This window comes from Perca flavescens, chromosome 16 (assembly GCF_004354835.1).
Source record: "Perca flavescens isolate YP-PL-M2 chromosome 16, PFLA_1.0, whole genome shotgun sequence".
NCBI classification, from domain to species: Eukaryota; Metazoa; Chordata; class Actinopteri; order Perciformes; family Percidae; genus Perca; species Perca flavescens.
Window position 1 is genome coordinate 30,157,091 of NC_041346.1, and position 14,044 is coordinate 30,171,134.

A 14,044-nucleotide genomic window follows, 5' to 3' on the forward strand; every position below is an offset into this window, starting at 1 on the left:
TAACTTTACATCTGAAGCGTTTAAAGACTCTATTTGTCCGATGTTTATTTCTAAAGAAACACAACAATGTATAAAAGGCTCCATTACCTCGTACCTCACGTTATAGCTCCGTAGCAGACACTTTTGTAAAAATAAGCTAACGATTGTGTCATAACCACGAGACTTACTGTCACACAGTAGAGGAATTACCGTATAGTACAGTGACGTAGAAAGCCGTGCAGATCCTGACCAGCTCACCAGGAGACTGAAGGCAGGACACATTCAGAAACCAGATCTCACTCAGAACACCATGGATGGATTTTTTCAAAGTTTGTATGTGAGCGGAAACACCAGAGACACAAAATAACACCTTAAATCACCAGAAAAAATGATTTTTTCATAATATGGGCACTTATTTATAACTTATAATTTAAACAAGAAAACTAAGTCAAAAAATATGATATGACATCTAACCTAAAATTAAATTAAAAAGTATTTGCAAAAACCACGAAGGACCAAAATAAGAAGACTATTTTAAACCGTGGTTATCTGTTATTTAAATACTTGATTGTTTGGACGGTACCTCGTGTTTCCCATTGACGAAGCGGACAGTTGGAGGCTGGTTGATGGGAGAAACCTCGAGAGAATCCACGTCTCCGCTGCCCTGGACCGCCTCGCTGCCCTGGACCACCTCGCTGCCCTGGACCTGGACCGCCTCGCTGCCCTGGACCACCTCGCTGCCCTGGACCACCTCGCTGCCCTGGACCACCTCGCTGCCCTGGACCTGGACCGCCTCGCTGCCCTGGACCACCTCGCTGCCCTGGACCACCTCGCTGCCCTGGACCTGGACCGCCTCGCTGCCCTGGACCACCTCGCTGCCCTGGACCTGGACCGCCTCGCTGCCCTGGACCGCCTCGCTGCCCTGGACCGCCTCGCTGCCCTGGACCCGCCTCGCTGCCCTGGACCCGCCTCGCTGCCCTGGACCTCCCTCGCTGCCCTGAACCGCCTCGCTGCCCTGAACCGCCTCGCTGCCCTGAACCGCCTCGCTGCCCTGGACCGCCTCGCTGCCCTGGACCTCCCTCGCTGCCCTGGACCGCCTCGCTGCCCTGGACCGCCTCGCTGCCCTGGACCGCCTCGCTGCCCTGGACCGCCTCGCTGCCCTGGACCCGCCTCGCTGCCCTGGACCGCCTCGCTGCCCTGGACCTCCTCGCTGCCCTGGACCGCCTCGCTGCCCTGGACCTCCCTCGCTGCCCTGGACCGCCTCGCTGCCCTGGACCGCCTCGCTGCCCTGGACCGCCTCGCTGCCCTGGACCGCCTCGCTGCCCTGGACCGCCTCGCTGCCCTGGACCGCCTCGCTGCCCTGGACCGCCTCGCTGCCCTGGACCGCCTCGCTGCCCTGGACCTCCTCGCTGCCCTGGACCGCCTCGCTGCCCTGGACCGCCTCGCTGCTCATCTGCGACAGGTCAGTGATCTGAGGGAAGCCGATCATCTGCGGCTGGTTCAAGATGCCCAGGATGGTGTCAACTAGAGACGAACAGGACACAGATCGAAGAGATGCCAAGTCAAAGTAAAACAGATGCAGACAATAAAGCAAAAGAGATTCATTTCTTTAGTTTATTTATCCATTAAAAAAAGTGCTGTAAGTCCTGGATCTTCACAATCCTACCTACGGCACCTTTAAGTAAAAGTTTGCAAGTATAGTCAGGAAAATTGAGTTATTAAAGAAGAATCCTCCCATTTCACAAAGAGTAAAGGATCCAACCAGCTGTGTGTTTAATGGTCTCATCTCAGCTGGACTTGTAGTCCGTTATATTGTCGGCTAGTTTACTTTAGAATATAACATCAGATTTTATAAACAACATTTAACTAGTAACTAAAGTAACTAGTAACTAAAGCTGGAACAGATGAATGTAGCGGAGTAACTAAAGTAACTAGTAACTAAAGCTGTAACAGATGAATATAGCGGAGTAACTAAAGTAACTAGTAACTAAAGCTGGAACAGATGAATGTAGCGGAGTAATTAAAGTAACTAGTAACTAAAGCTGTACCAGATGAATGTAGTGGAGTAAAAAGTCCAATATTTCTCTCTGAAATGTAGCAGAGTAGAAGTAGAAAGTGGCATGAAAAGAAAAGACAAGTAAAGTACAAGTAACTCAACATTTGGACTGAAGTACAGTACTGGAGTAAATGTACTTAGTTACATCAAAGTACAAAAAGTCGGTGCTAGAGGCTTCTGTCAAACAATGCATGCTTGTGTCTCTTTATTGAGACTTTGTGGTACACATGGAAGCTATAAATCGTGGGAACTGGGAGTGAGTCAAAATGTGCAAAACAAAGACCTGAGTCTAGCTCTCGTGTGTGCCCCTTTGCGACCTAAACAAATCTAACTAGTTAACCTGCGTATGCCGCAAAACAAGTCCCGAAAAAAAGCCTCGCTGTGACTCGGAACCCAATACAGCATGAAAAGAGATTTCATTTAAACACTCAGTGCTTCAATTTTCCTAATTTCCCCGAGACACAGTGGAAACAGTGAGTCGCTGGGCCTCACACAAACCGGCAGCGGCTCTATGTGATGATAGATTACCTTTGCAACAGAATACGCCTTCAACGTTGCAATAATAAACACAGCTCCTGGAAGATGGCACCGCTTGGCTCAGGGGGTAACAAACACACGAGCGCTGTAATTTGATTGAGTGGCCCCTGACTCACATTTAGGCGACCCCAGTTACGAGGCCTCCCTCATGCTTTGTTATTACTCTTTCCTTCACTGAGAATGTTATTGGTTGGTTGGTGATTACCGTGGATGTAGTCTGGACCAACGGAAGTATTTCCAGGAAGAAAAAAGACAAACGGGCTTTATTCCTCTCCTCCCGCCATCTGTGTGTTGTCGTTCGTTTCGGAAAAACAACAACCTTCGAGCTAGCGAGCTACACCCTGAAAATGTTAAGTTCTGAAGAAAATTTGGATGATGCAACGCTGAAAATGTTATAGGAATACGCCACCGTTTGTTGAAATAGCGCTTATCATGGTCTACCCTGGCTGTAGATAGGTAGGCCAACGCAATTTTTTGTCTCAGTGCAAGTAATTAGGTTGTTTTTTTTTTGTCTTTTGTTGGCTCACTTTTACTCACAACATGCTAACCGGCAACATAGGATTCCATTCACTACGCTATGCTAACTAGTGGTGGCGTATCCCTTTAAGTTCTGAAGAAAATTTGGAGGATGCCACAAGGCAGGCCTGCTTTGTTTATCAGGGAATGATTGTAAAGATTTATAAAGATTATGCTATCTCGTTTTTTTCCCATTTTTTATCAGAAAAAAATGTTTCAAACTAGAGTAGTCTGGTGCAACGGAAGTACATTTCCAGGATAAAGTCATCCGGCGCATGTTTGCCCCTCCACTTCTGCTCTCTCTGTGTTACACACGAATACACAAATACGTTTACGGCATTTACTATCATGTGTCAACAGTTAACTTTTTTTTAGCTGGGTGCAAATGTTCCACCAAAATAAAATTTCTTCCCGAGACTACTTAGCAGAGCCGCCGTCGCTGCGTCCGAAGCCAAAACGACCGTGATTGGAGCGTGCCTATGTTCCCACATTTCCTTTTTCATAAGTTTGTATCAGATTTTATCCCCCTAACCCTAAAAAATGTTGTGGGAGGATAGGGCTTAAATTGAAGGGAAATGTACACAAGACACAAGACCTAATTTGGAAAATGTCCTAGAAATGTAGGAACACAGGGCTGACCCCACTGTGATTGGTTTAAAGAAATGCAAACAACCCAGAGCATTTGCTTCTTCTATCCCAGAATGCATCTGTGGTGTAGCCAGACCTTCCTTCACAGCGCTGTGGAGATAGAGCCGGCAACGGGAGACTAACTTGATCTAATGTTGTATTAAATCCCACAAACTCAGAAATACCACTTACAGCGCTGAGAATGTCGGGGAATATTAACAAAAATATAATTTAAAAACAAATAATAGATCACACTCTGTGCTAGCAGTCGATTTCTATCAAAAGATTAGGAGCTTAAACAGACGAATGTGGGGGAAGAAAGACATGGCCGAGACTCTTGAAGAAGTTGTTTGTTCAACAATTCGGGCAGTACCCGTGAGAAAAGACAATTAAAGTCAAACATTTGTGGCTGTTGTCGGCTCTTTCTGCAGATATTTAGACCTGAGAGTTGAACACAAAGCTCTTTAGAGGAGGCTTATCACTCCATCAGTGTGTCTGTGAGAAAAAGAGAGAAAGGTCAAGTGAAATAAGTAATGTTCTAATATATTTGACTATTCATGAGGCAGCTTTTCCCACTGGAGACGCTGTGATGTGTTTACAATATGCTAAGCTACAAAAATTGGCCGGGCAGAAATGTCTGACTTCATAACTTTCCACATCTGGCAAACAATCTGGCAATCTCTCTGCAAACTGTGTGTGTGTGAGAGACAATTTGTCTGCATACAAATAGAAAGGTAACAAACCCTTGTTTCCTACGTAGACAACAAACAGCACTGAATCAGCTGTAAAGTCCATGACAACACAACGTGACAAACACGAGAGGTTACTCTGAAAGATCAATCTTCACGCTGAAAGATCGAACAGTTTCACATGAACTGGGAGAAAGTCGGGTCCCAAATCACAAAAGGCTTGCGAAAGGTGCGGGGGGGGGGGGGAACTATGAATAGGAGTTATAGTCCAGTGGAGGTAAAAGACGTCAATCAGAAGTCTGCCGTCTATCTACAGTTATCACACTCTGGAGATTTCGGTCTGTAAATGGTGTTTGGCGTTTTAAGCCCCCAACGTCGTCTTCCAGGCAACGCTGCCTGGAAGGCACTAGGATTAGTCGGTGGTTAGGGTTAAGGCGGTTACACACCAACCAGATGGCCGACCGTCGGCAGAAAAGCCAGTGGGACTGATCAGTGTTCCCGAGTTGGTCCCAAAAAAGTTCCTCGGAACACACCGAAGAGACGTAATACGTCTCCATAGCAGCAGGCGGCGCTAATCTGTATTGTCGCCCAAAAAATGAAAACCGGCAGCTGATTGGACGACTGCGTCATAGGGGTCTGGTTTCTCCGGATATTCAAAGCCAGACTGTCGTGGCGGCTCGTTCAGAATCCGATCTCATATCGGACTAAAATAGTTCACCGAGACATGTTTCTAAAAACATGTTAAGCGAGAAATAGGCTGTGATGCAGTTGCTGAATCTGTCTTCATTTCAGATCAACAAAGGTCAGTTTAGAAGATTTTCCTCAGATTTTGAGAGACTCTAGTCACCTCATCCTGCTCGCCAGACAACCGTCGCAGCGAGCCACCATCGAGCCACCATCGAGCCACCATCGAGCCACCATCGAGCCACCAACTCTCAGCTCTTTTAAATCAAGGCTGAAGACCTTACTTTTTGATAATGCTTTTTATTAATTATTTTATCGAACAGTGATTTTTATTCTTGTATTTTATTTCGTATACTATTTTAATACGGATTTGTTTTTTTAAATGTTTTTTTAATGTATCTTAAATGGATTTAAATTTGTATTCATTACTATTTTTATTCTTATTTTACTCCCTATTTTTGTTCTTTAATGATTGATGATTTGTGTGAAGCACTTTGAGTTGCCTTGTGCTGAAATGTGCTATATAAATAAAATTGCCTTGCCTTGCCTTCTGTAAATCCCACAGCATCCATAGTGATGTTCAACCTGCCAGAAGGGTTTCTCTTCTGCCGTTATGATCAGTGTGATGTCATGAAAATTGAAATAATATCTAATGTACTCAGGGCGCTTTCACACCTGTAGTTTGTCAAATGCACCAAACACTGTAAACGCGCGTTCTCTGGTTCTGCTTCCATCTTTGTAACATTTGAGAAGAAGGCGATTGATGAGCAGCTGACAGACAGCGAGTGAAGGATAGAGATAATGATGTCACACAGACCGATGATGTCACACAGACGACCAGTGATGTGCGCTCAGAACACCTTGTGGATCTGAACGTTATCGTCCCTTAAATCACACGTGTCAAACTCAAGTACAGACTTAGGTTCACAATACATTTTGGCAATCCTGGTTGTGCGCCAAACCAAAAAAAGACGAGAAACTGTTTCTCCAAACTGCAATTACGCAAAACGCAGAGCTGAATTTTGGCAGATTTGCCGACTTTGAGACTCTGAAATGCCCACAAAAGCGGAGAGTTTTCATATTCAGGCCTGTGAAACAGGTAGAATCAATATTTTTGCTTGATTTGCTTAACTTCTATGATGGCTATGGAACTTTTTTTGCTGACTTTTGTCAAAGTTCACAACAAAAAGACCTCGGTCCAACTTGGTTCCATCGGTCGTCACGCCCAAACTCACCCGATTGGTTTCGTTCGTGCACATTAACGATGATGACGTGGAGTTTGGCTGAAGACTGCCCGTCTACAGGAACGGCCGGTGATTGGTCGAAGTCAAACGTTGATGTGGTTCCAGGGGGGACATCCTCTTTGAAAACAACCGCTGTTTGTAGGCCCACGTCTCCGCTCCCGACTGGCAGTCCTGGCTCTGGGGTGTGGACCTCTGGAGTGATCCCTTGAAGCTGCGACGGTCCCGATGTGGTTTCCCACGCCGGTGCAGGGGTGGCGAGTTCTGGGGCGATCTCTAGCACCTGTGACGGCTTCGAAGTTTCCACCCCGAGCTCCGACTCAGCGGTGGCTCCAAGAAGCCAACTGGGTCTTGATGCCGTTTCCGCCCAAACCTGCAGAGCCGGATTAAATGGAGAGATTACACCGGACGTACTCATAGACTGGGCATACTCCATTTTTCAGGGCCCCCTTCCAAATGGATACTTTGTTATTTTGGTGAATAAACAAGATTACTTTTAACTGCCACATGGTTTTTATTGTAATGTATTAATGAGGTATGTTAATGCGTCTAATTTAGGCTTATTTGAAGGGCCTGAGAGAAACTTGTGTAAAGCCATTTTAACACATTTTCCTGCAAATGGAGTGAGTTTCTTTTTGAACTTAACGGTTCTTATTAAAACAATAAAATATAATAAATATATATATATATATATATATATATATATATATATATATACACACACAAGTTAACATGAGGTGTTAGATTGGTAAATTTACATTTTTAAATTATTTGTAAAACTATAAACAAATACACTTTTACTTTTCCCTTTTCCTGGGCCCCCTTAGTTACAAATATGCCCCTAGGCCAGGGGTCTTCAACGTTTTTAGACCAAGGACCCCTTAGGTAAAAAAGAGATGAAGTAGGAACCCCCTGCTACATATACTGTATAAAATAAAGTTGCATTAAACTGAGCTGCATGGATGAAAATGAATGGCAGTGAATCCTTAAGCTCAACTGTATGCCTACCATAGTAAGCTTATTTTCAATGTGTAAATACATTTTTTTTGTCACAAATAGGCAAATTTATTTTCTTCCAAAACGTTATGTTCATGGTAATGTATATTTTCAGACATATACATAAAAAAAAAAAAAACCTGTGTCTAGAGGTGTTGAAATTAATCAAATAATCGATGTATCAAATCGTGGATATGGACGATGCTGCATCGATAATCGGCCGGCTCATAATCGATTATTTCTGTTTACATATTCTGGTATGGTTGCACATTCAGGAGGTGCCATGTGCTCAGTGCTGTATAGTTTTATGTATCCAGTTTATTTAATATTAGAGCACTGCAGAATGTTTGGTTTTTGAAGCTATGAAAAACTATGAATTAAATCTCCTACATGGCTTTAATAGAAACATGGATTTGATGAATCGTGATGCATCGAGATATCGAATCGCTGACATGATGATCGTAATCGAATCGGAAGAGATCAGTGAAGATTCACACCTCTACCTGTGTCTGTGTCGGGGTCCAGCTCGAGCCGTCCTCGCTGCTGGATCCCTCGCCGCTGCTCTCCCTCCGGCCTCCATCGTCTCCCCCCTGGGAGATGTCGAGGCGCGGTGCCTGAGAGTGGGCGGTGGGCAAGGGAGGGAGCTCCATGGGGAGCAAATTGTCTCCTCTACCTGGCACCGACTCTACATTGGCGGAGTCAAAATCCCGAACGTCGTAGTCGTCCGATGTGGAGGTGGAGGTGGGGGTGGGGGTCCCAGAGGCTGTGGCGTAAGGGGAAGTGTGTGGGTCTGCGTGCGGGCCCTCTGTCGGTGAATACGGGACAGGATCTGGGGCTCTCGTTTGAATCTCAGCCGGGGTCGTCGGTGGACTCGTGGTAGTTGGCTCGGGAAGTTTAGCTGCAAAGAGAGGGAACCAGAAAAGAAGAAAAGAGAGGGGGGGTGTTAAAACAACAAGTCCTCCAAACCATACAATAACATCGGCCCTTTATTCCTACCCTCAATACGAACTACAGGAGGGGTTCATAGGTCATAGGAGTCCTATCTAAACCAGAGAACGTAACGGTCAGGATCCGGCTCAGACTGCTTGCCATATATATATATATATATATATATATATATTTGTGGCACTCTTGTGGCCTTTTTGTGTATTTTCTTATGTGTGCTTGTTGCTGTGTTCTGTTGATACCTGTCTGTCATCTGTCTTTGTCTCCGCCCCTTCCCCTTATATGGTCGGCACTTCCTCTCTTGTTAGTTTCCCTCCAGTTCTGTTCTCACCTGTTCCCAATTGTCTCGTTAGTTTCCCTCCGTTTCCACTCTCACCTGTTGCTCGTTAACTGTCTTGTCCGATCCCCTGTCTATATGTTCATTGGTCTGTGTGTTTCTACACCCCCCCCGTTCCTTAGTCTCTTGTCCGTTCGTCTCTCTCGGTTCGTCCTGTGAGAGTCTTGTTCGTTTGTAGGTTTGTAGTTGAGTAGTTGAGTTTGTATGTTCTGCACTTCTGCCTGGACAGTCTTGCATTTGGATCCGCCTGCTGAAACCGTGACAGTAATGGCCGATTATTTTTTGGACATTTTTATGCCTTTATTTTTGACAGGACAGCTGAAGACATGAGAGAGAGAGAGAGAGGGGGAATGACCTGCAGCAAAGGGCCGCAGGTCGGCATCGAACCCCCGGCCCGCTGCGTGGAGGAGTAAACCTCTACATATGGGCGCTCACTCTACCAACTGAGCTAACCCGGCCACACGGCCGTGGTATTAACCCTTGTGTCGTCCATTCGACCATGCACTTGTCAAAACTGAAAATCAACACGTTTTTGTCTCTCTTTTCAAAGTTTTTGATGCTTTTTTTCACTACGATGTATAAACACTACTAACACCAACTTATTACTGGTTTACACTTATTTTTTGAATTCATGGTCAATAAACCTTATTTATAGGAAAACCACACCAAATTGTTGAGTTAAAAAAGCAGCAATTATGAATTATTGAGATTAAAATTAAAAGGAAGGACATTCACAGAAGGGTGTATGTCAATGGTCAGTTTCGGCACTTTTCAATTTTGTTTAGTTTTCAAATGCTAGGAAAAATGAATAAAACAGCCTAAAAGTCAATGAAAGTAGAGATCTGGACCTTTTGTTCTACAGTATTTGTGAAGCGCGTTGTATGGAATCCTCTATGTTGTTTTTGGGTAATCAAAATTAGGCTCAAAACCTATATTTCTTTTATAAGCATCAAGAAAACAAGGGTTAAACACACCGTTAACGTTGTAGAAACGGTCTGGAATGCAGAATGGTCGGCCTGTCTGTCTGTCTGTCTGTCTGTCTGTCTCTCTCTCTCTCTCTCTCTCCAGTTCGTTGTAACCCACTTGAGTGGGCAAATGCTCACATTCGTTGGGGTCTGGTACTTTGGAGAGGTGTTCTCTTCACGGATGAACCCTAACCCTAACACCAGATACTAACTGGTTTTCGGACCCCCCCACACCCACCATACAGTAAAACTGCACATTTTATTGTGTCCAGCCTAAGGCACACCTGTGCAATAATCCTGCTGTCCAATCAGCATATTGATATGCCACACCTTATCTCGGCAAAGGAGAAGTGCTCACTGACACAGATTTATGAACAATATGTTGAGAGAAATAAGCCTTTTGTGCACATAGAAAAAGTCTTAGATCTTTGAGTTTAGCACATGAAAAATGGGGGTAAAAACACAAGTTTTGTGTTTATAATTTTGTTCAGTATACTTCGTTAAGTTGAGAAAAAGATGGTGGTTTGGGTTAAAATCAGACATTATTTCATTTCCAGTGACACTGAACGTGACACAGAACGTGAACTAAAATTAGTTGAATTAACTCAGTTTTTACTTTTATTTTTTTCCTGGGTATAAGTCCTGTGTTGGTTTGACCCATCCAATCCACCAAAGCAACCTCTTAATTCAGAGATGTGCTCATTGGTTCATGGGAATTGTAGTATTTAGACCAACCCTCACAGAAAACTTCTCAGAATATACTGTATGTTAAGATTTGAACTGATCGTAACATTAGCTTTATAGTGTCATTAAAGTATCAAGGATATTCCTATATTTATATCAATTTAGGTTATAACCAAAATAAAAGACTACATTACTCAATTCTAGTGACTTTAATGGACGTCACCTCCTCTCTGTTGAAGCAAATCATGTTATTTTCGGCTTTTACACCTGCCGAACATCACTTCATCCAACACATACGTATGTTGCTGAGGTTTCTTTCCATGTGGTCAGTTTATATTTTCATCATCCATCTTAAATATCTGTGAATGCCACACCAAAGAGCTCAAATGGGTTTTTTTTGCCAAAAACTACATTACGTGATGTTTATAAATCATGTTAAAAATAATAACGGCTGCCTAAAGAGGTAGAAAATCAGCTTCAAAACGTGTGGCATGCTTTGGAAAATGCTCCACAGTGATATAAAGTGTACTTAATTTCTCATCAGTCGGAGTCTGGATCCAGTCGAGCCAGAATCAGTTCTGTCCGAGACAAAAATGTTTACAGAACGATTCAACATCGTCGTGACTCATTAGAAAAAGAAAACTGTACTATCTGGAAAATGCTGACCCTGCAGATGTCAGACTGCCGTTAGCTTACGGACGGCTTTAAAAGGAAATGCTGCAGCTTTGATTCTTCAAACATGAAGTCACCTGTCAGACATAAGCAGGAGACTGCTGTACCAATGGTGTCCGAACAAAAACAGTCACTAATGAAGGCCTGGATGTGGCACGAAAAGTCTTATTTTTTAGGTCTGAACAATATAAGAGAACGTTTTTGCATACCTCTTTTGTCGGGCAGGTGCGTAGGATATGATCAAGGGTAGCAGATCAACATTTTTAGAGAAAATCCTGCACACTGACCATTACGCAAGCAATAATTTATTAGAAAAATACAAATGTTTCGGTCTCAGACCTTCATCAGGTAAATGTAAAGGGTAAATATGTCTGAACAATGCAATGATATTGGTCATTGTTCCACAGGAGTGCTTCATGAATGAATTAGCTCCCCCTAGTGGTGGCAGGAAATTCAACCTCATATCTAGATTTCACGTTGCCAGACCTTCCTCCACAGCGCTGCGGAGGAGGGTCTGGCTAGTCCACACAGCACTCCTGGATGGGAGAAAAACGGTTTATTGGCATTTCTTTAAAAGCCAATCACAATCGTCTTGGGTGGTCCGACCGAGCCACAGTGCCTCTGCAAAATTAGGGGAAGACGACACTAGGGGTGGGGTAAAAAAATCGATACAGCATAGTATCGCAATATTTTCCGTAGCAAGTACTGTATCGATGCACAGACGCCAAGTATCGATCTTTTATGATATATGTGTTGGTCAGTTTGTCTGCTTGACAATATGATTTTGCAGCAATACAATTGAAGTGAGATGAACAAACAGAGACATGTATCTTTTTAAATAAAACAGATGTTGACAAAGTTTCCTTTTGGGGACATCATTTGAAATTGGGAAAAATTTGAAGTTGGGGAAAAAGGTCATAAATTGCAATAATATTGTATCGTGACATAAGTATCGGGATGATATTGTGTGGTGAGGCCTCTGGCGATTCGCTAGAGACCTAAATATAGGACGTAATTGCTGCTTGAACAAACAACGTGTGGGGGGGGGGCATTTTTCACAATAAACGACTTTCTCTTCTCAAAGACTGAATCCATTTTTCGTTTCCAAACACACATTATTTACAATTCTGAACAGACCAGGAGGCTTTTGTTGTGAAAGACCTCTTCTGAGATGCTCACAAAAGATTTATATCTCATTATAATGGAACACATACCATATGAGAAGAGACAGGAAACAGGAGTCCTAAACACACACACACACACACACACTGCTCTCCTTTGTGTAGGTCTGAGTGCTCAGTTCACATAGTTGGTGTCTTGGGAGTAAGCAGCCGGCTTGAAACGTCACTGACATAATGCTTTAATAAAAGTTACGTAATGACTCCACTCCAATCCTGCCGTGCCGGCTGTCAGGGGCACGTAGGGACGGGTGGGGTTCCCTTTCTCCCTTTTAACCCCTCTGAGGCCTATAAGGGCATTTTCACACATCTTCTTAAATTCACCTTTTTTTAGGGTATTTGCATGTAACTGATCCCCGTGAGTTTCACATCGAAATGTTGCAGACCAAACTCAGCTTTCTGCAGAGTGACGCCCAACATGGTTTCTAGAGCGATGTGTGAAGAGATAATTTGGCGCTAAAGCTGAAACGTTTTTTTTTTTAACCACATTTTCAGAAAATCAGCAAGAGAAAAATTTCTCGTTTTGAAGGTTATAACCACCGTTCATACGGTGGCATATCTACATACGTTGGTGAAAATAAAAAAATGTTTTTGCTGCTTTTTTAATCTTTGCTAGTTAACGGTTAACTAGCCATAGACTGAGAAAAAAATAATAATTCACTGTGACGCTCAAAGGTTTTTAAGGTGGAATATTTTCTTGCATGTTACTCAATGCATGAGCTGATGTGTCATTTAATCAACACACATAAAATATCAATATGACAACTTTGACCATTCCGGTTTTTTATTTGTAGGGCTCATTCTTTTAGAACCAAAGCTGAAGAGAGACAGGAAATGCAGGAGAGAGAGAGGGGGGGATGACATGCAGCTAAGGGTTGCAGGTTGGATTTGAACCCCCAGGCCACTGGCAAGGACTGAGCCTACATGGGGCGCACGCTCCACCAGGTGAGCCAGAGGTCACCCCTATTGTCTTTGTTTTATAACGTACGCTTTAGTGATTACTGGACCCTCAAGCGCTTCAAAAAAATGTGGATTTCAACCGATTCTTCTAACTGAGAATATTCAATTTTTCTTACTTCGAGAGATAAAGTGACGGAGCTGCGTTCCGGCAGCACTACACCCGGGGAGACCCTTTGGAGGGGCCCGACCCCTAGGTTGGGAACCACTGGACAAAACTATAACTGTATATAAAGTAGTTAAGGTAGGTCCACATGGAGCAGCTCCAACATGCTGCTCGAACATTCATGCTTCAGTATTAAAAACACACACACACACACACACACACACACACACACACACACACACACACACACACACACACACACACACACAGAGAGAGACAGACAGACAGACAGACACACAGACAGACAGACCGAGGACAACATTTTCACTCTTGCTGAAAATGTCAAGTTTTGAAGAAAATGTGGATCATGCATCAAGGCAGGCCTGCTTGGTTCTTTCGGGGAATGATTGTAAAGATTTTACAAAGAATATATTTAGGGCGTTTCCTCTCTAACTGGGAGGTTTTGGGACCGATTGGTGGGACTGCTGTGGAGGAAGTACACAAGGAGATACACTGGTAAGAGCCAATGAGGTTTAACCAGGTATCAGCTCATTTAAATAGCTCACGGTACTGTTTTGTGTCAACAGATAACTTCATTTAATATTGTATGTGGAGTTTTCTTTTGCAGGGGTGCAAATGTTCAACCAAAACAAGTTCCTTCCAGAGACTATTTAGCAGAGCCACCGTCACTGCGTCCGGATCTTGTGATCGGTTTAAAGAAATGCAAACAACCCAGAGCGTTTTCCCTATCAGATTTTATCCCCCTAACCCTAAACAAATGTTGTGAGAGGATAGGGCTTAAATTGAAGGGAAATGTAGAAACACAAGACCTAATTTTGAAAATGTCCTAGAAATGTGGGACCATAGGGCTGACC

The 14,044-nt window shown here is 43.7% G+C and overlaps 1 protein-coding gene across 1 annotated transcript in view; it reads right to left on the minus strand.

Moving 5' to 3' along the window:
- The window catches only part of vcanb (versican b), a 62,698-nt gene that overhangs the window by 20,326 nt on the left and 28,328 nt on the right, over positions 1–14,044 (minus strand). Inside the window, exons 7-9 of the mRNA XM_028600881.1 lie at positions 7,823–8,223; positions 6,324–6,702; positions 563–1,503 (exon numbers count right to left, since the gene is read on the minus strand). Coding sequence (XP_028456682.1) covers positions 563–1,503; positions 6,324–6,702; positions 7,823–8,223 — 1,721 coding nt within the window. The remainder of the gene's footprint in view (positions 1–562; positions 1,504–6,323; positions 6,703–7,822; positions 8,224–14,044) is intronic.